The following is an 18,838-nucleotide window of genomic DNA, read 5'->3' on the forward strand; positions in this document are numbered from 1 at the left end:
GCAATTGTTGGTGCAAACAGGTGGAGACACAATGAAGAAGATAATCTGAAGTCAAATCTATTCATCTTATAATAGAAAAATATAAAAGAATAATAAAGCTTAATTGCAGTGAGTTGCCTTAACACTTACACTTAAAATGACAAATATGACAAAAACTGGCATTAAAACCTTAAGGTGTTTAAATGGGCCAAGTGTGTGTACTACGCATAATATGTATTTCTTTTAAGTAATTATATCGTTATAGCAATAAGCAATATTATAATTGTAATATTCTAAGAGTGATGGACGGCCCCACACTTGCAGCAGAGCTCCACCAGGCGGAGTGAAGCTGCTCCTCATCCATACTGGAAGCTTCAGCCCCGGCGAGCTGCTCAGGCTGCCCGGGTCCTCACTGACCAGCCGCGGCCGCAAAAGCCGCCTCTCGACCGCTCTTCCTACCCGCGGAGGCTTGTGGTACAAACCGCTCATGTGCATCTCCCCAGCCGCGAACCTGCGGGAGTAACCCGGCCGGAAGGACCGAGCCATGTCGGCGCCGGGCTCCACCAGCAGCACCGTCAGCGGCTACAACCACAACTCGATGCCGAACGGAGGAGCCGCGCCGCCCCGTCAGAACGGTAACACAGGCCGGGATGGTGCCGTTAGCCAGCCCGCTAGCGGTAGAATTCTATGTCAGCTCGTGTGTCACCTACCGAGCATTGATTCTAATCTATAAAACGTCTGTTCCGGTTTCATCTACAGCAGCGAAGCCGAGAATTAATCCTGTCGACGGAATAAAAATCTGGAATTAAAGTGTTTCGGCTAATGCTAGCTGGATGCTAAAGCTAGCTAAGTTAAGAGCTGACTCAAAGGGGATCAGGGCTAATGTTAGCTCGGGGCTAGCAGCAGGTTAGCTGTGTGACAGCTAGCGCGCCATCATCTCAGTATATTCTGTTTTATAGAAGCTGTGAGACGCTGAGATCACTTCACACTGGAATGATTGGTTCTTTCTTCTGCTGCTGCTGCTGGGATGGTTGTTGGTTCAGTACTGGGCTCACTGGGATCAGCTGGTTGTCTGCAGCGAATGGAACATATGTCCTGTTTTTATTTATCTTCCCACTGAACTGATTGAGATGAAACTCTGATGTTAACTGCACCTGTCTTCTTCCTCCTCCTCCTCTTCCTCACCAGGTCCAGCTCAGACGTACCCACCTCCAGGCTACTATGGAGCCCCACCTCCGCCACACAGCTACCCCACCGTCCCTGGCAAAGCGCCCATTACGAACAGTGCTCACTACTACCAGAACAACCATCAGCAGCACCATCAGCAGCCTCTCCCCCAGCATCATGTAGCACCCTCTGCATACAGTGCTCCTCCAAGCTCTGGTCCCCCTTCTCAGCCATATGCCACACTCCCCTGTCCTGCACCCCCACCATCAAACACCCAGTACAACCAGCGGCCTTTACAGCAGCAGCAGCAGCAGCAGCCGCCCTACACCACTCCAGGATCCTACTATGGACAGCAGGCGTACCACGCTCCCCCGGCACAGCCCCTTCAACAGCAGCAGCAGCAGCAGCAGCAGCAGCCCAGTTTGGTTCCGGCGACAGCTCCCGGCACCGGAGCGCCCCTCTACCCCATCGTGTCGTACCCATCGGGGCCAGGGAGCAGTCAGTACGGCACGCTGAGCTCCTTGCAGAGCCCTCCCACGCCCGGAGTGCTGCCCACCCAGATGGGTGCACCGCTCCATCAGTACAACACGTTACAGCCAGCCTCCACAGCACCAGTGCAGCCCGGGTACGGCGTGGGTCCTCCCGGTCAGGGGCCAACGGTCAACGGACAAGGAAGCACAGGTGTGTGCCTGACAGAAATAATGCTTTTCTGCCTTTTAAAGATGTTTCCTTCAAATCACATATCTTTAGGTGGCTTAAACACATGCACTGTTTCCTCCCTGCATTTGTGAAAAGACTATTAACCAAAAGAATATAGTTTTGTCATAGAAAAGAATATTTATTCTGTCACAGCTTCATGAATAATACTTTGTTTCCAGACCTTTCGTGATGGATATTTCGTACTTATATGTCTCATTGTCTTCTGTCCTCCTCTCTCCTGCAGCCCCGACCACAGTCCACCAACACTATGACCAAAGCCACCAGGCCCTGCAGAGTTATAACTCCTACGGTGGCACTGGGGGTGCAGACACAGACCAGGCGCCCTCAAGAGCCACTTCGGTCCATTCCTCGCCGGGCCACCACCAAGGTAATGACACGAAGACTCGTGATACAAAATGTTTCAGTTGGTTTGTCTTCACATGGCGGTAACACAGGAAGTATGCTTCAGCTGTTCACACTGCTCTCTAGGTCCTGATGTGACATCTCAGAACATGTGGAGGCTTTTTGTGTTGATGGAAGTTGAGAAGCTGCTCCTGTAACTAACAGACAACAAATCACAGCCTGCGTTTGTGTGTGCCTGCGTGTGTGTGTATATACAGGTTATCCATATCCAAAGCTGCTATACCTGTATGTGTACTCAGATAATTGTCCTCTGAGCGATATAGCCTCAGGCAACAGAAAACATGCAATACAGGTTGGGTACAGGGGGCTTAAAGACTTAAAGGACACACATCTGCAGTGGACATGTTGTAACAGTCACGCCTGGTGGTTAGAAATATTTCAAGTTATCATTATGAACATTTCCAATAATATTTGTGAATTGTTTTAACCTGTGGTGTTGAAACTGAGGTCGTTAAACAATCAGATAAATCATTACCGGTGAAAACCACGATTAGAGAAACCACAGGAAATGAAACCATTTGAGTTCTGATAAAAGAGATATGATGCACACATACAACTTTTGCACGTGGAAGTTTTAAGTTATCTTGCCAGAATTTTAATGGTTTTAAATTTAACCTTGAATTTCGCCTCATCAAGTTGTCACTTACACTTTCCATATTAGTTTTCTGCATGAGCGCCACCGTCCCTTCTCCACGAACCGGTCTTGACAGTTTCTTATCTACTTCTCCCGCCCGCCCCCCCCCTTCCAACAGGCATGCAGTATGGATATGTTGCTAATAGTGGAGCTAGCTCTGCCTCTGCCATCACCTCAGGCCCAGCAGCAGCAGCAGCGGCAGCAGCCCCCTCGTCATCCAGCTCAGAGGATGAGGATGAGGAGGATGATGATGAGGAGGATGAGGAAGCAGGTCTGCTTTAGCTTTTACCTCCCCATAACCCCTCCTCTACCGCTTCAACCATCCCCTTAAACTTCTCTTAGTTATGTCTAAAACTTTCTTCTAAAACATAACTTTGCCATTTGTGTGTTTTCGTGTCACACTGGTCTGATCACCGCCACACATCTGTTCTGTGTCTGAGGATTGTCCCTCCTGCTCTGCTCTCATCACCATTAATGAGTTTTCCACTTATCTGTACCTTCCCCTTTTCTAATAGGCTAATCAGATCTTTTTCCTCACCTTCCTTCCATCTCCTTTGCAACAGCCCTCCACAGTTCAGCTGTTGCTCACATCCCCCCCCCCCCCCCCCATACACACACAGTCATCAGTGCTCTTCCCTAATGTCGATTTCATCTTTTGAACCCTGTTCTGTTCCTCCACGAATTAACACTGATTTGAAACCTTATCTCAGAAAGGTAAACGGGTAAGTAGCCTTGAGCCACATTCTGCTTTTCTAGTTGTCGTGCAGTGGAAGCGGTCCCTCTTGTGTGCTGCTGAGTAATCCCTGAGTTGTGATCAATATGTCGTGTTCCTACTTTCAGTCGTATTACAACTGTAGAGCTCAGAGAGGAGGAGCCGACCTCACGGGCTGGATACTAGTTGGGAGTAGATGGGATTGTTTAATATTGAGCTGAGTGAGTTTTATGAAATTAGATGTTGGAGTTGTTATGGATAATAATAATTTTAATTCATACAGCACTATTAAAAAAACACAAACAATAACATAAGATCAAATATAAAGACCGGCGTCAAAGAATAAAAAACACTAAACATGTGACAGAAGTTTCAGTGGAGGGGTGAAATAAGACTTAAATTACAATCAATTAAACAATTGTTGTCTGTCATTTGGGATTTATAAATCAAAGAGGCATAGCATTTTCCGGCTTCATCTTTAAAATGAGAGTAATATGTTAGACTAAATAAAATTGATAACTGTTATTTTAAAAGTCACCAGGGGCATTAATCTTGCTCGAATTTACATTTAACGACATCTTATTACAGAAATGTAATGCAACATTACAGATTTTATAGTTTGTAAAAAAAGGAATTATTGTATTTGGGAAAGAAATATAACTTCTTCTTGTTACATATCTGGCTCGTGTCACGCTGCACTGTGCTTTTACAGCTCGGTGTTAGGTTAAGTGCGACTGAGGTGTTCTGCAGATGATTGTCCCTCAGGCCGCGTGTCGTCAGCCAGAGGTTAACGTGTTTTTAAATATAGCCAGTCCCCTGCTGCCCGGTCCAGGCTCTCCGTGCATGTTCCCACTGACTCGCTCCCTGTGAGGGAGGATGGGCAGAGGTTATCTCAGCACAGCTATTATTCATTAGCACGTCACTTCAGATAAAAGAAAAGCAGCGGCTGACCCGAGCAAGTGGAATCGCAATCCAGTGGCAATAAATAGCCAGGGGCTTGTACTCTCGGGAAAAAGCTAAATTTGGTGGCTACTATTACATCTTATAAACTGATCTTAAATGTTACACATTTTAATAAGTTCACTCACCGCATTGCAAACATTAAGTGAATCATTGCGGTTGAAAAATTAGCTGTTGGAAAATAGAAAAATGAAAATTCCCCTATTTTCACACAAAGCAGGAGAAAACTGCTCAGTAACAGCATAACTGCTGAAGTTGACCGTGGATGTTTGATGTTGTAAAGAATATATAATTTATGATGTATAAACTACAGGAAGTTCCATTACATCATATTTTATGAATAAACGAACATAGATAACATAAATGAAATATCTTTTGTTACCATTTACACCTGAACATAAGGATTTTTTTCATTATTGGTGAGTCCTATGATTATTAAAAAAAAAGATTTCAGTCCATAAAAAATGGGAAAATGGTGATAATTACCTGAAGTGCAAAAAAAAAGCTATTTATAAAAAAAGTATTTGAAAGGGAGGAAGAGGGCTTAGCTGTTCTGGTGTCTTCTTTCTCCTGCAGACCAGATAATCCAGCAGACTTCTGGTCAGATTTAATCGGAGATAATTGGATCGTGTCCTGTCCAATGAGGTCTCTGCCACAGACCTGTCGTGTCCTGGTTCGCGGTTGGTTGATCCCTCCTTTTGGGAGGCCCAGATTAAATGGTTCATTCAAATATTCTAACCTTGTAATCCTCCTATGGAAAAAAGATCTATTCATGAAATGACATGACAGACCAACAACCAAAGATTAGACAGAAAAATCCAAAAATGTTCCCGGTGATTTTACATCCTTGAGATTTAAAATAACGAACTTAACACGTTTCCCTACCACAAGATAAAGTCGTTAGTTTGAAGTGTCTTTAAACGTATTCTTTACATCAATTAGCTGTCGTCTTCTTCTTTTTACACCTGTTTGCCACAATTCTGGGCATTTTTCTTTGAAGGTCGCAAATTCAGAAAATGTTAAAGTGTGCAAAAGAAAATATAGAAACAGGAAACTGTGTGAAAGAGAAAGGGAGATGGATCATGCACTGAGGAAATCATGAGGAAATTAAATGCACAACATTGAATTAAAGACCCAGTGACAGAAACGAGAGTTAATAACATTCATAACCTGTATTTCTTCTCATAGCGCTTTCCTCCATCTTATCTCACCATTCACTCCATGTTTCCCGTCCTCAGAGGCCTGAGCTCTCCACCAAACCTGTGAACACTAGCTTGTTCCAAACTGGAGTGCGTCCTTTCATCCTTTTCGTTCAGAGTTCACGCAGCCTTCCCTTTCCTCCCTCATGGTCAAATCAAAGAAACTCCTTTTCATTCTTCTGAATGTTTAATCTTTTTGCTCCTTTCCCTCTCTTCCTCCTGTTCTCTCATTTGTATCTTGACCATCGTTCCTTCACATGCTGCTTATTTATTTAATGTACAGACCATGATGTCACCAAGTGATCTGCTCTTCCAGGTTCTGTTGGTGCCATCTTCTAAGGACTTAGTTTTTTTTCCTTGTTGTACTTCGTTCATATCTTGACTTTTAATTCTATTCTTTACTCTCAGGTTGTTTATATTTCTGTGATTCACTCTTCCTCTCTTCTTCTCTTCAGGTGGGGACACGTCCTCCTCCACCACTGGCAGTGCCTCTCCGGTGCCCAACAGCTATGATTCCCTTGAAGGGGGCAGCTATCCAGGTACAGCTCTATCTTATATACAAATATATGAACTTTAAACAAAAAGAATGACCTTGATTATCAAAACAACCCAATTTATATTTTGCCAGAGGTCAAAATGTGTCACTTTGAGAAACCAAAATATTTATCTGCAGTGAAAAGCTGATTGAAGGACACGTGTCCCACATGAATGTCATTGATCCAAACTACATGAGACACTGTCTCATATGTAGAAATCCAGTTCACATGCTGTCTCTACTCCCCAGATTCTATACCACCTTCTAATGATATGAGCAGCCAGGCTCAGTCCTACGGTAGCTATGGCTACTCCAGCATGCAGCCAGCCTATCCTCAGGGGCCTCCCCCCCACCCTGACTCTTCTCCCACTCAAGACCAGTACGAGTCAGGCTACCAGCATTACTCCAAGGTGAGGCCACAGTGTTAACTGATGTTTTCCCTTACGGGTGTTTTGTAAATTATGGAGCCTGGATACAAAATGCAGATTTCTTGCCAGGGAGCTTTTCAGAGCTCTGCTTATTCTTCTGTGATTGGCTGCTTTAGCTGCTGGAGAAACCCCACGAGCCAATCAGAGCCACGCAGGTGGCAATGTTAAGGACCTGTGTCAGAGTCGGGGGGATCATATCCTCTGTGATCGTGTTCTTGCTGCATTGTCACACCAGTTCTCACTAAATACAGGTTTATAATGTATTTCTCTTTCCCCCCCCCCCCCCCTGTTCAGCCTTTTCCCAACCTGTCCCAGCTGTCTGCGGCCCTCGGGGGCCTTAGCGGGGTGCCGGAGCTGGAACAGGAGGCCCTGACGCCGATTAACCTGATGCATGAGAGGAACCTGCTGCCCCCGAGGCCCCTGGAGGCCCCTGTACCCAACCTCAATGGTGACCTCAAGAAGGTCAACTGCAGTCCACAGTAAGTAAAGTGGGGGGGATCCAACTACTTTTTATCTACCAAGTTTTATCTAGTTGTGGGTAAATAGCACATTATACCTTAAAACTCTGTCTCACAAACTTAACCTTGGTCATGATCTAATGTGTGGCTGTGTTATCTAAGCCCCTCTTGTCTTTCCCTGTGTTCTTCTGCTGATCAGGACATTCAGGTGTACGCTGACGAGCATCCCCCAGACACAGGCTTTACTCAACAAGGCCCGGCTCCCTCTGGGCCTCCTCCTCCATCCCTTCAGAGACTTACAGGTGTGAACCAGCGCCTGCAGCACGGACGAAAACTTCAAAGAATTTAAAATGCTCATCTCACAAGACACGTTTTGTATTCTTGTTTTTCTTCCTTTTTCTTCCTGCAGCAGTTACCAGTGATCACATCGAACACGATAGTGCGCTGTCGCTCCTGTCGTACCTACATCAATCCCTTTGTCACCTTCCTGGACCAGCGCAGGTGGAAGTGTAACCTCTGTTACCGAGTCAATGATGGTAGGAGAATAATGGTTTATGCATATTCTCCATAGTTTTGCAGATGTTTTACTCACTTGTGTTTTTCCTCGTTAAGTTCCAGATGAGTTCATGTACAACCCGGTCACCAGGTCGTATGGTGAGCCCCACAAAAGACCGGAGGTTCAAAACGCCACCGTGGAGTTCATCGCCTCCTCAGACTACATGGTAAACATGCTCCTCTTGTAAAAAGTGCATTATTTTATTAAGTCGGTCCTGTGGTGTGATTGTTTGTCCACTAGAGGGCAGTGTTGTCTCAGTGCATAGGAACTTTTACTAACTGTCAAGAGGGAAAATAGATGTTTGATGGAACCCCACGGAATTTATTACAAAAATAAAGTTACATAAACTACAGATCAGCAATTTCACTTTCAGCAGCTTAGTTTTTATCTCATCTCAGGTTCTTTATATCCCACTAACATGTTCTGACCTGTGTGCTCAGCTGAGACCTCCTCAGCCGTCTGTGTACCTGTTCGTCCTGGACGTGTGTCACAACGCTGTGGAAGCAGGCTACCTGAAGTACTTCTGTGAATCACTTCTGGAGAACCTGGATAAGTGAGTACTGTTGATGTTAATGTGGCTGGTTGATGAGTCTGTTAAGATCAAGTAGAGGATGTCAAGAAGGGGATGTTATGAACAGCTGTCACACACATTTCTCTAAAGCACTTCCAGCTAAACCTGACAAATCATTTTTTGTTGTTCAGGTTGCCTGGGGACACTCGCACCAGAGTGGGCTTCCTGACCTTCGACAGCACCATCCACTTCTACAACCTGCAGGAGGGACTGTCCCAGCCTCAGATGCTGGTGGTGTCAGACATAGACGGTACGTCTGCTAACGGGAACCAGGGTTTAGATGGAACATTGTGTTTTTATCATCTGATCATGGAAATACTGGACTACCTGGTCTTCTTTGACACATAAAAACTATTTTATAAGAAATCTTGAGAGATTTATAAACATTTATACACAATTTCTACACATTATGATGCAAATGAGCCTATTTTTTCTTAAGGAGGGTTTTCAAAGTACAATTACTTTTCCTACTAACCCTATTCAACCATTTCTCCATTATTTGAAGTATCCAAATGAAACTGGTATATCTTGGCCATGTTTTTCTGTTTTCTTACGATGTGAACCTTTTGAGAAAATTGTGATTTTTCAGTTTTCTCCTTTGGCTTGTGTCCCTTTCTCTTCTCATAGATGTCTTTATACCGTCTCACGACAGTCTGATGGTGAACCTGAAGGAGAGCAGAGAGGTACACTGTCCTGCTTTGTGGGAACAAATGTGGCGATGGCCATTTTTTTGTATGTTTCTCTCTCGTCTCCACCATTTCCTTTTCCTACTAACATTCCTATTTCTATTCCCTTTAATGCCTGCTGCTCTTTTCTCTCTTTCGGTCGCTCCCACTCTCCCTCTCTTCTCCATCCATCTATTCTCTCCTCTAATCCCTTCACCTATCTGCTCTCCTCTCATCTGTGTCTCTCTTCTGCTTCTCTTCTCTTGACATTTGAATTTAAAATGTTGTGCTCATTCTACAATATGCAGTGAAATGCTGTGTTAACATCTCCAGCATATCAGAGTTAATATATAATGTACAATAAGGCTAGAAATGTGTTCAACACTTGGGTCTTAACTTTTCATTGCATCATTTTCAACCCCCCATCTTCTCTCCTCCAGCTGGTGCAGGACCTGCTCACCTCGCTGCCAGCCATGTTCAGTCAGACCAAGGAGACCCACAGTGCCCTCGGCCCGGCGCTGCAGGCGGCCTTCAAGCTCATGTCTCCCACGGGCGGCCGCATCACGATTTTCCAGACCCAGTTGCCCACACTGGGAGCTGGTATGCTGCAGTCGAGAGAAGACCCCAACCAGCGCTCCAGTACTAAGGTGAGGAGAGAGAAAGGAGTGTTTCTGGATGTTTGCTGTGGTTAATGGAGGTTTGAGTTTCTGTGTGTGCTGCTGCAGTGATTTGTGTGTGTTCCCCTTCTGAAGGTGTTGACTGGCACATTTTAACTGCAGTGTTTTTCTCTTATGGTTTTCCCAGCCAGTTGCGTTTTTCAAATGGAATTTGGGAACTTGAATGAGCTTAGTGACCATTTCGTTGAGATTTATGACTTCTAAAGTAAAAAACGTTTAGTGCAGAAGGATGATTTCTCTTCCTCTCTGTTTAGATTCAATGTGGATTCATATTTATTGTCTTGATGTTTTCGGTTCATGACACAGAACCCGGCTGCCAGGAACATGCTGCAGAAATGTGGCCACAAATCATGAATATAATGAATAAAGAACAGATGTGTTTTCTTTGTCAGGGAAAATGAATCTCTGTTTTTTAGATTCTGAACTTTCTGGAGGATTCAGAGACCGAAAGAAGGAAACTTGGACCAAATCCAGCTATTACAAATGAAATATGCCCATAACCTTAAAGTGCTGTCTTGTTCTTTGTAAACCGATCAGACGATAAGTTATGAGTCTGTTTCTTTGCAGGGAGTTCAGCACCTCGGCCCGGCCACAGACTTTTATAAGAAGCTGGCTCTGGACTGCTCAGGACAACAGATCGGGGTGGATCTTTTCTTGCTCAGCTCCCAGTACGCTGACCTGGCCTCGCTAGGTAATACTGCCTCTCTCCTAACATAGCATTTGAGAGCCACTTTGAAAGTTTGTACATTTGTAGTTATTCTCTTTTCTAAATAAAAACCTTTCCTCTTTCTCTGCGTCTCTTCTCCAGCTTGTATCTCCAAGTACTCAGCGGGCAGCATCTTTTACTACCCCTCCTTTCATTACATCCAAAACCCTGCACAGCTGGAGAAGTTCCAGAAGGATCTGGAGCGCTACCTCACCAGGAAGATCGGCTTTGAGGCGGTTATGAGAATACGCTGCACTAAAGGTGAGCGGATGAGAGCTCAGGCACACTGCCCTTCCAGATGTTTGTTATCTCATATGACAGTTGTATTTCCTGGGTCACTCGAGATTAGATGACATTTGATTGGCAGCTGTTTTACACGCTGGATTTCCTGACAAGGAGAGTGATGCAATGCTCACAGCTGCATTTGAGCAAAGATGAAATCTGCTCAGACGTTCACCCGTCTGATTCCATCGATACATGTTTCTACCTGACTGTATTTCACTACCCTCCTCTGTGCTCCCTCTCAGGTTTATCCATCCATACGTTCCACGGTAACTTCTTTGTGCGCTCCACCGACCTGCTGTCCCTCGCCAACGTGAACCCAGACTCCGCCTTCGCTGTCCAGATGTCGATCGATGACTCTCTGGCAGACTCGTCTCTGGCCTGCTTCCAGGCTGCGCTGCTCTACACCTCCAACAAAGGTACACGCACTCTGGATGTGGGAATCTGTGAAGCTCAGTGAGCAGAGATCATTCCTCTATAATAACTTTAGAAGCTCACCAGCTCCATCGGCCAACAACAGGAGCTTGTATTCATTCAAACAGATTTCCAGATGTGAACTTGTGGAGCAGAGTTAAATAAAGTTCTTAATCCAGATCATTTGATAAAGCTTTTGATGGTTCAATTCTGAGCAGTTTGAAACGAATAAGAAACTCAAGCATCTGTGTGACTGTGTGTGACTGTGTGTGACTGTGTCTTTAGGAAAGAGGCGTATTCGAGTTCACACCCTGTGTCTGCCGGTGGTCAACCAGCTGAGTGACGTGTACGCTGGGGCTGATGTCCAAGCTATCACTTGTCTTCTGGCCAACATGGGTGAGTCTCTCACAGACACACTTCATCGCTGTGACCTGTAAAAGTATCTGTTTCCATAAAGGTGACAATTTGCCTGGTGCCTTAATGTACAGAGATTATTAAAACTGCTGCGCGGAAAAAAACTCTATAGCAAGGTTTGCAAATGGTTATCGATAGAAATTAATAATTTATGATAAAGTAGACAATGATGTTTACTTAAGAATAGCAAGATTGCAAAAGGCATTTTTAGTGAACTGCTATAGGAGACTCGGAGGTTATAAAACAAGACTCAAGTATTTTATTCACATGTACCTGAAGAAGGTCTGTTACTATGGTATATTATTTTTCCAGCCATCGACAGGTCGATATCGTCCAGCCTGTCAGATGCTCGGGACGCTCTGGTGAACGCCGTGGTGGACATGGTGACCTCCTACAAGAGCAACGTGTCCAACATGCATCAGTCCGGCATTGTGGTGCCCTCCTCCATGCGCCTGTTCCCTCTCTACATCCTCGCTCTGCTCAAACAGGTGAGACACACAAGTTCACTCGTTACATGAGTTCATCACAGCTTCAGACACGCAAACGGAAACATGTTAAGTTCTGTATCAACAAAACACAATAATGCAATTAAAGTAATTATATTACGCATCATAAAATACACTTACGTCATTTCTGCACACCCAAAACACCCTGTATGAGGTGTGTGTGTGTAGGACACACCTCAAAAGTCCCTTCCACACACACACACCCTAAAAAAGGCAGAGTTTACAGTCATACTGACTCTTCTACATGTTCACTGACTGTTCCTCCACCCAGGGTCCATTCATACATGCAGGGTGTGTCGATGTTGACAAACAGGTCACATTAAGGAACAAACCGACCATTTAACATATATTTTATTGTCAGACCATCAAATGAATGAGTAAATAATTGTGATAAAACCTGTGTATGTGTCTCCAGAAAGCTCTGCGGACGGGCACCAGCACGCGACTGGACGAGCGGGTCTTCGCCATGTGTGAGTTCAAGACGCAGCCGCTGGAGCAGATGATGCAGATGGTTCATCCCGACCTGTACAGGCTGGACAACATTTCAGACCAGGTAGGACTCCACTGAACTAAAGGATATTCCAATAGTGAGTCATAGAATCTGATGAACTGGTTCAAGTCAAAAACAGTCACAACCAGAAGTGAGAGAAGTATTTGGATTTGCTTTTCTGAAGTACAAATAACAATACAAACAATAGCCCTATTTAAGAATGTTATAAAACTCCCTGGATCTTTCCACTAATCCGGATCAGCACCAACATGTTAATCCAAATTAATTATTATATCTTAAATGCGGATGTTAAACATACAGATTACTTTAAAGTCCTGATCACTAAATAAAGCTTGTAAACTGTACATTGAAAACAGTAAATAACACATTTCACCCACTTTTTACACACTTTATAAATCTGTTGATTTTGCTGCTTGTGGAACAAACCTGAGTTTCCTCCAGCTCATCTGTCGCACCCATCTTGTGTGACCTGCAGGGGGCGCTCCATCTGAACGACATGGTGGTTCCTCAACCTCATCTGCTCCACCTGGCTGCGGAGAGACTGACTAAAGACGGAGCTTTCCTCATGGACTGTGGCAACGTAGGCTTCCTGTATTATTTATTCATTAAATCACAAGAGAGATGTTTTCCTCTAATGTCAGAGCTCAGCAGCAGGACCGGCCCAGTCTGAGCGTCGGTGTAATTTAATTTCAGGGGAATTTCCACCTCAAGACGATAATAAAATAGGAAATGGAATTATTTCAGTTTTTGACACGAAAGAATTCGGTTCAAAGATGCAGAAAATTGATGATGAATGTCAAATTGATAATCGAATAATCAATTTAGTGAAACTCAAGCAGATGTGAGGATTGGAGTCTTTTCCTTTTCATATCTGTCATTTAATGAATATCTTTAGATCTTTGACTCAACATTTCTCAGAGCCTGTAGACCTGTGAGTTGATTAACAGTTTTATTTAGATAATTAAGAAAATAAGATGTAAGCTTAGTTGAACACAGACTGAAGATCAAAGTGGACATGACGGAAAGTAAAGCCAATTTATTTTAGGTTCTTATAACAATTATTGTTAGTGTTAATTTTTCATCATCCATCCTTATTAAGTCTATTGTGATGTTTAGCTCAGATTTCATAAGCGGGTTAAATACTTTTGAACGTGACGCTCGGTTCTGACACGGCTCTGTTTCCGTCTGCAGGTGTTTTATCTGTGGATCGGCAAATGCTGCAACGAGATGTTCATCCGAGATGTTCTGGGCTGTTCCAACTACGCCTCAATACCCCCCAACATGGTCAGTGACACCTACGCTGACTGTTGTGAATGAGCAGCTCCCTCCTGAAGAAACGTGCTTTGAGAAATGATGCGTTTCACATCCAACATTTCAGGAAATGACTGAGATTGACTCTGATGAGGGAAGTTGAATTATTGTTGTACAGTTTAAATCTGACAAAACGCCACCGCCCAGTTTCTGCATGAATGATGCAACGCAGCACTCTGCACGTTCCAGTGAAAATGAGTCACAGTCGGGGAACTGCATTTTTGTTTTGTTCACAGAAATAACTCGTGCAGCAAAACAAATGTGCTGCTGTAGCTTGTCTTTATCCTTTTTTAACAAACCACGCAGTTAGATAGAAAACTCTGTCATTACCACACTGTGGGCACGATGGCAACACCCAGAACAAACAGCCGCTGTCAGCACTGTTTGTCTTTCTACACACGGCCCAATGCACCCACCTACACACAAACCCCACATTTCAGACCACAGGCATGTTTCTAGATGCTGCACGAATCGACTGTATCTGTTTCCTGTCTGAAACTCGCTGCAGCGAAAACAATGTTGTTGATGTTTTGCCCCCCCGCTTCGTTCTCTCTGAATCCCAGAGTCACATTCCTGAGCTGGAGACGACTCTGTCTGAGAGGGTGCGAGCGTTCCTCGACTGGCTGCAGGACAACCGAGCGTTCAGCTCCACCCTGCACGTCCTCAAGTAAGCTCCGCTGCACATCTGGACCCACATCTGACGATTTAACACATCTCATATCCACGAGCTCGGTGGTAGAAAGTGAGGGAGGGTCACGAAGCAGGTTTCTGCCCAAATGTTGAATTTCAAGGAATTCTAAATATTAAGAGTTTCTTTTTAACAAGCGCTAAGTCTCCAGGACATTGAGAGGAACTGATGAAAAGAGCATCAGTCTGAACTCAAATGGTAGAAAATATGAAAATGTTCCAAATGAAGCTGCTCTCAGAAGTGCACTGAACTCCAGAAACATTTCAGGAAGTTATCCAGAGGGGTTGTATGTGAGAAACGAGGGAGAAGGTGAGTTCCCAGGTCGCATGGAGCCAGTGAGGCTCCAGATGTTGAGGTTAAACATCTAAACAATCAAGAATAAGATGATACAAACGTAGATATTTCTTGTAAAGCAGTTTATTAAAACTTATAACTGTAGCTGCTCTTGTCATCTGTCTGAAAACTCTTCGCTCTTTCCCAGTGAGTCGCTGTCACCCAGCGCTGAGCAGAAACAGGGTGTGACTGGTTTCATGTCAGAGTGGAAACTGTCTCCCTGCAGCGAATGGCCCGAGGATGACAGAAAACAATCTCCAGTGTAAACACGTAGTAACGTTGAGGTCACCGATCTGCCAGAGGAGGCGAAGGCTTCCACAGGGAACCTATTGTTTCTGTTTCCTCTCTCTCCCCTCCACGGCACAGCATTGTTGCTCAACCACATTTCTCAGTGTTGTTGGGCGAGCAGGGCTGATGTCAGACAGATGGACGGAGAGCTAACAGTGAAAAGTGGATTTGATTAGGTGGAGGGTGACGTGCAGGACTCACTGATCTAAAACAACAATAAAACTACAAGAGGAAGTTTATGAAATGGTTGAAAAAGCAAAAATTTGACGGGAGCTTTTAAAGTTCACACAACTCACACATGTCTGTCGGCTCATCACTAACCACACCTCATCCCTGATGGGTGGAGTCGGTCAGAAGTGTTTCTGTTGCTCCTGAAACCGCAGCCGACGCTTCAGACGCCCGCAACTGACAAGATGAGTCATTTCACTTGAGATCAGAAAAAACACGATGCCAAGAGATCAAGAAAATCAAGAAAGGCAAAGCTGCTGATCGTGACATGAAGCACTTCAAAGCTTGGGGAAGATTTAGTTTTATAGAAAGAAAGCAATTCAGAAAGAGAGTCTGGTTGTTGTTTTATATCAGAACCGAAGTCCTGGTGTTGTCATGTCTCTCATCACTTTAACCCTGTTTTCCTCTTTCCTCTCCGGCAGAGACGACGCGGCGGGGAAAGCCTCCATCCTCCAGCACCTGGTGGAGGATAAGTCGGAGTCGGCTTCATCTTACGTTGAGTTTCTGGAGCACGTTCAGCTTCAAATATCCAAGTAGGCTCCCGTCAGTCGGAGAGAACCTCTGACCTCAGACCAGTGCGAGGGAGGACTTCAGCCTCGTAGTGTGAAAACTAGCTTTAGTCAGTGACGGACGCCCATCGCCTCCTCAGACCAGTTTGCAGGGAGGTGGCTTTACCTCCCCTTCATTTTAAAAACGGTCTTCTTAAACAAAGGAACCCTCGAAGCCGACCGGTCAGCCGTGATGTGACCCTCGGGAAGGGGGAGGGGGGGGCAACGTCTCTGGACAGAATAAAGAATTACAGGAATGAAATATGATGAAGGAACCGGGGATTTGTCACATGTTAAAATGAAATGTTGAAAATGCTCCTGCAGCGTCTGAATCACTGTCAAGCCTTCGTTCAGCCTCTCATCCAATCACAGGAGGTCAACAGGGGGGGGAGAGAGAGAGAACGTTGAGCCAGGAAGATGCCACTTCAGTACGTTTTTAGTTTTGTTGTTTTTCGTGATCTGCACATGTAGCTAGTGCTGTTTTTATTTTATAATTTATTTCCTTCTTTACTCCCTTTCAGTTTAATTAGTTTGAATACACTGGAGAACGGAAACAAGCATTCCTTCTGTTGGTTTTGTTTTTTTTGTCGGCATGTGCTCTGAAATCCGAATGTCACCGTTTTGTTTGCTGCTTGTCTCGAGGATGGAAGACGAGCGGGAGCTTCACCGGTGACTGGACATTTTTAAACCCCCCCGCCAACCCCCCCGCTCTTCTGTGTGTCCTCCTGCAGAAAAGTCCCTCTGTCAACAATCTTTCTTCTCATTTGTTTTATTGTTTCCCGGGCGCTGACTCGAGTTGCTCCTCCACTTTGTAACTATTGAAAAGAATCTTTTATGTGCGATAATTTATGAACCAGCTTATTAAATAAAAACAAAAACAGAGATCTGCTTCTTTTCACTGAGCCATGAACACACATCTGTAGTTTGTTGGATGTTGACGTCTGAATTTGTTAGTGAGCAGATTTCGCAAAAAACTGATAAAAAGATTTCAGAAGCTGTTCATCCATCCAATACACACTTCTGACTTTTATACATTAAATTGAACTTGTTGAAATTTGCTCAAACCTTTATTTTCTAAAAGCTCCAACTTCATTGTACAACTTAGATAGTTTTGTTTTGTCTGGTAGTTTGCAGGATTACACAAAAACTACTGGAGGGATTTTGACGAAGCTTGATCAGAGAAGAACCGTTCACAGGGAATAATTCACGGATTCTGATGAAAACCAGATGTTTATGAGTCAGTGTGTCACTAGGAGGGAATCCAAAAGTAAGAATATGCAACACACGTGAATTTAAATGTGGTTTAATGAGGAGACTGTTGGGCGGTTTGGGCCTTTTATTGTTTGTTAGTAAGCAGCATTTTGAAAAAAGCTTCTGTCCAAATGTCCATGAACTTTTGGTGTGACCCGATTAATAACCCATTCTGTTTTTAAATCAGATTTTGATAAATGGCCAGGAATATTTTGGACTTATGAACTGGTTTCTCAGGGAAATAATTCATGAATCTTGATGAAAGGTATATTTAAGCAACTGATCTCTAATAAGGGAAATGTGAGGTTTAGGATCCAGTGCCATTCGGATTTTCATTTACAAAAAATTAAGATTTCTTTCAAAGTATTCACACCCAACGCTAATCCCATCAAATTTCAGAAGATGTAAAAATCTCTTAAACTTTAATAACTTGAAATCCTCCCGTGACTTTTCACACTTTTCACATTTCACCACAGTTATAGCAGCAATAAGTCTGGAACCTACTTGGCAACAACACTTCTGCATATTTCAGACAAATGGAACTCACGTGTTGAAACTTCAGCCTGAATGAACAGAATGAAAACGTTTACTGGACAATCAGTAAATGAGTTTCTCTCAGTCTGCAGGTTTCTCTGGTTTCCTGATGGACACTGCAGATGAACTGACCTCCAGAATCTAAAGTCTGAGTTGATGCTTTAACATTCGAGCTGAGTCGTGTTTTAAATCTTATCAGCAAACAGTAGTGTGTGAAATGAACATGGTTGTTAACACTTTTCTGATGCTTTCCCAGACTTGTGTGTTTATTCTTAAACTTCTCCACAGCAGGAAATGATCCGACCTCCCCCCCCCGGTAGTTTTCAGGCTCCACTGGCCTGCGGAGGAGAATTCAGATTGTTTCCTTCAACAGAGTCAAACTGCTTAAGAAGGAGCTGATAAAAACACACACTGTGGAAGCTAATGGTGTGCAGTAAACACACAAACAGAAAGTGAACGGCTCCCTGCGCCACTGGCAAACAGATCTGGATCCCATCTGCTGCCCCTGCTGCTGCTCTCATGGAAAAACTGCAGCGTGGAGCTTCAAGGAGCCAGACAGACGCTGAAACCAGGCATCTTACATTCTCTGCCTTCAGATTTGAGGAAGTTCAGTGAATAAAGGACGTGGCCTCGTCCAGCTGGAGACCTGGAGCTGTCACTTCATGTGATTCAAAGCTGCAGCACTTCACATTGTAGGGATTTGATCTGTGAGGCCAGATGCGTGAGCTGCGGCGGCTGCAACAAATTAAAAGTCCAAAGATTTCTCTTTGGGTTTCAACGCTCGACATTTGAGTTTCTCCCCCGACAAACAACAAGTGAGCGCTGTGTTATATTTAAACTCCTGTTTTAACTGGTCCAGCCCAGGGGGGGGGGGCAACTTTCCTTCATACTACAGACCCTCATTGACTTCTTTATGATCATGAAGTCACAGTTTCCTCTCACAGCTGGTTCCTGAGCATCTACTCTGCAGCGGTGGTGTTTCACACTGGGAGAAGAGAGCGTGACCAGTTACAGATATGAACAAAACACCATAGCTATCTGAAAATACTGAATACTGTCAGCCAATTAGTGTGTGGTATGTTTTCTGATAACAATATATAAGGAAGTAAATTGTGTAAGATTGTTAAGAGGAATGTAGTCATGTTAATCTTGGTTAATGAA

The 18,838-nt window shown here is 44.2% G+C and overlaps 1 protein-coding gene across 3 annotated transcripts; it reads left to right on the forward strand.

The window, feature by feature from the left end:
* Nucleotides 1-337: 337 nt before the first annotated feature.
* On the forward strand, nucleotides 338-16,776 carry sec24b (SEC24 homolog B, COPII coat complex component). 3 transcript variants are annotated; one of them, XM_062393869.1, is made up of 24 exons: nucleotides 338-614; nucleotides 1,168-1,827; nucleotides 2,090-2,233; nucleotides 3,021-3,173; nucleotides 6,229-6,312; nucleotides 6,558-6,718; nucleotides 7,031-7,215; nucleotides 7,394-7,496; nucleotides 7,604-7,730; nucleotides 7,807-7,916; nucleotides 8,191-8,303; nucleotides 8,453-8,571; nucleotides 8,949-9,004; nucleotides 9,427-9,633; nucleotides 10,231-10,354; nucleotides 10,472-10,630; nucleotides 10,897-11,070; nucleotides 11,351-11,461; nucleotides 11,792-11,967; nucleotides 12,401-12,538; nucleotides 12,972-13,076; nucleotides 13,688-13,780; nucleotides 14,371-14,474; nucleotides 15,767-16,776. In XM_062393869.1, the coding sequence occupies exons 1-24, from the start codon at nucleotides 524-526 to the stop codon at nucleotides 15,879-15,881; spliced, it is 3,612 nt and encodes a 1,203-aa protein (XP_062249853.1). In that variant the 5' UTR covers nucleotides 338-523; the 3' UTR covers nucleotides 15,882-16,776. The 3 variants fall into 3 exon arrangements, with proteins under 3 accessions (XP_062249853.1, XP_062249854.1, XP_062249855.1); XM_062393870.1 differs by having other exon boundaries at nucleotides 7,607-7,730; XM_062393871.1 differs by lacking the exon at nucleotides 3,021-3,173 and having other exon boundaries at nucleotides 339-614.
* The last annotated feature ends 2,062 nt before the right edge of the window (nucleotides 16,777-18,838 follow it).

The sequence above is a fragment of the Platichthys flesus genome, chromosome 8, assembly GCF_949316205.1.
Source record: "Platichthys flesus chromosome 8, fPlaFle2.1, whole genome shotgun sequence".
Lineage (NCBI taxonomy): Eukaryota > Metazoa > Chordata > Actinopteri > Pleuronectiformes > Pleuronectidae > Platichthys > Platichthys flesus.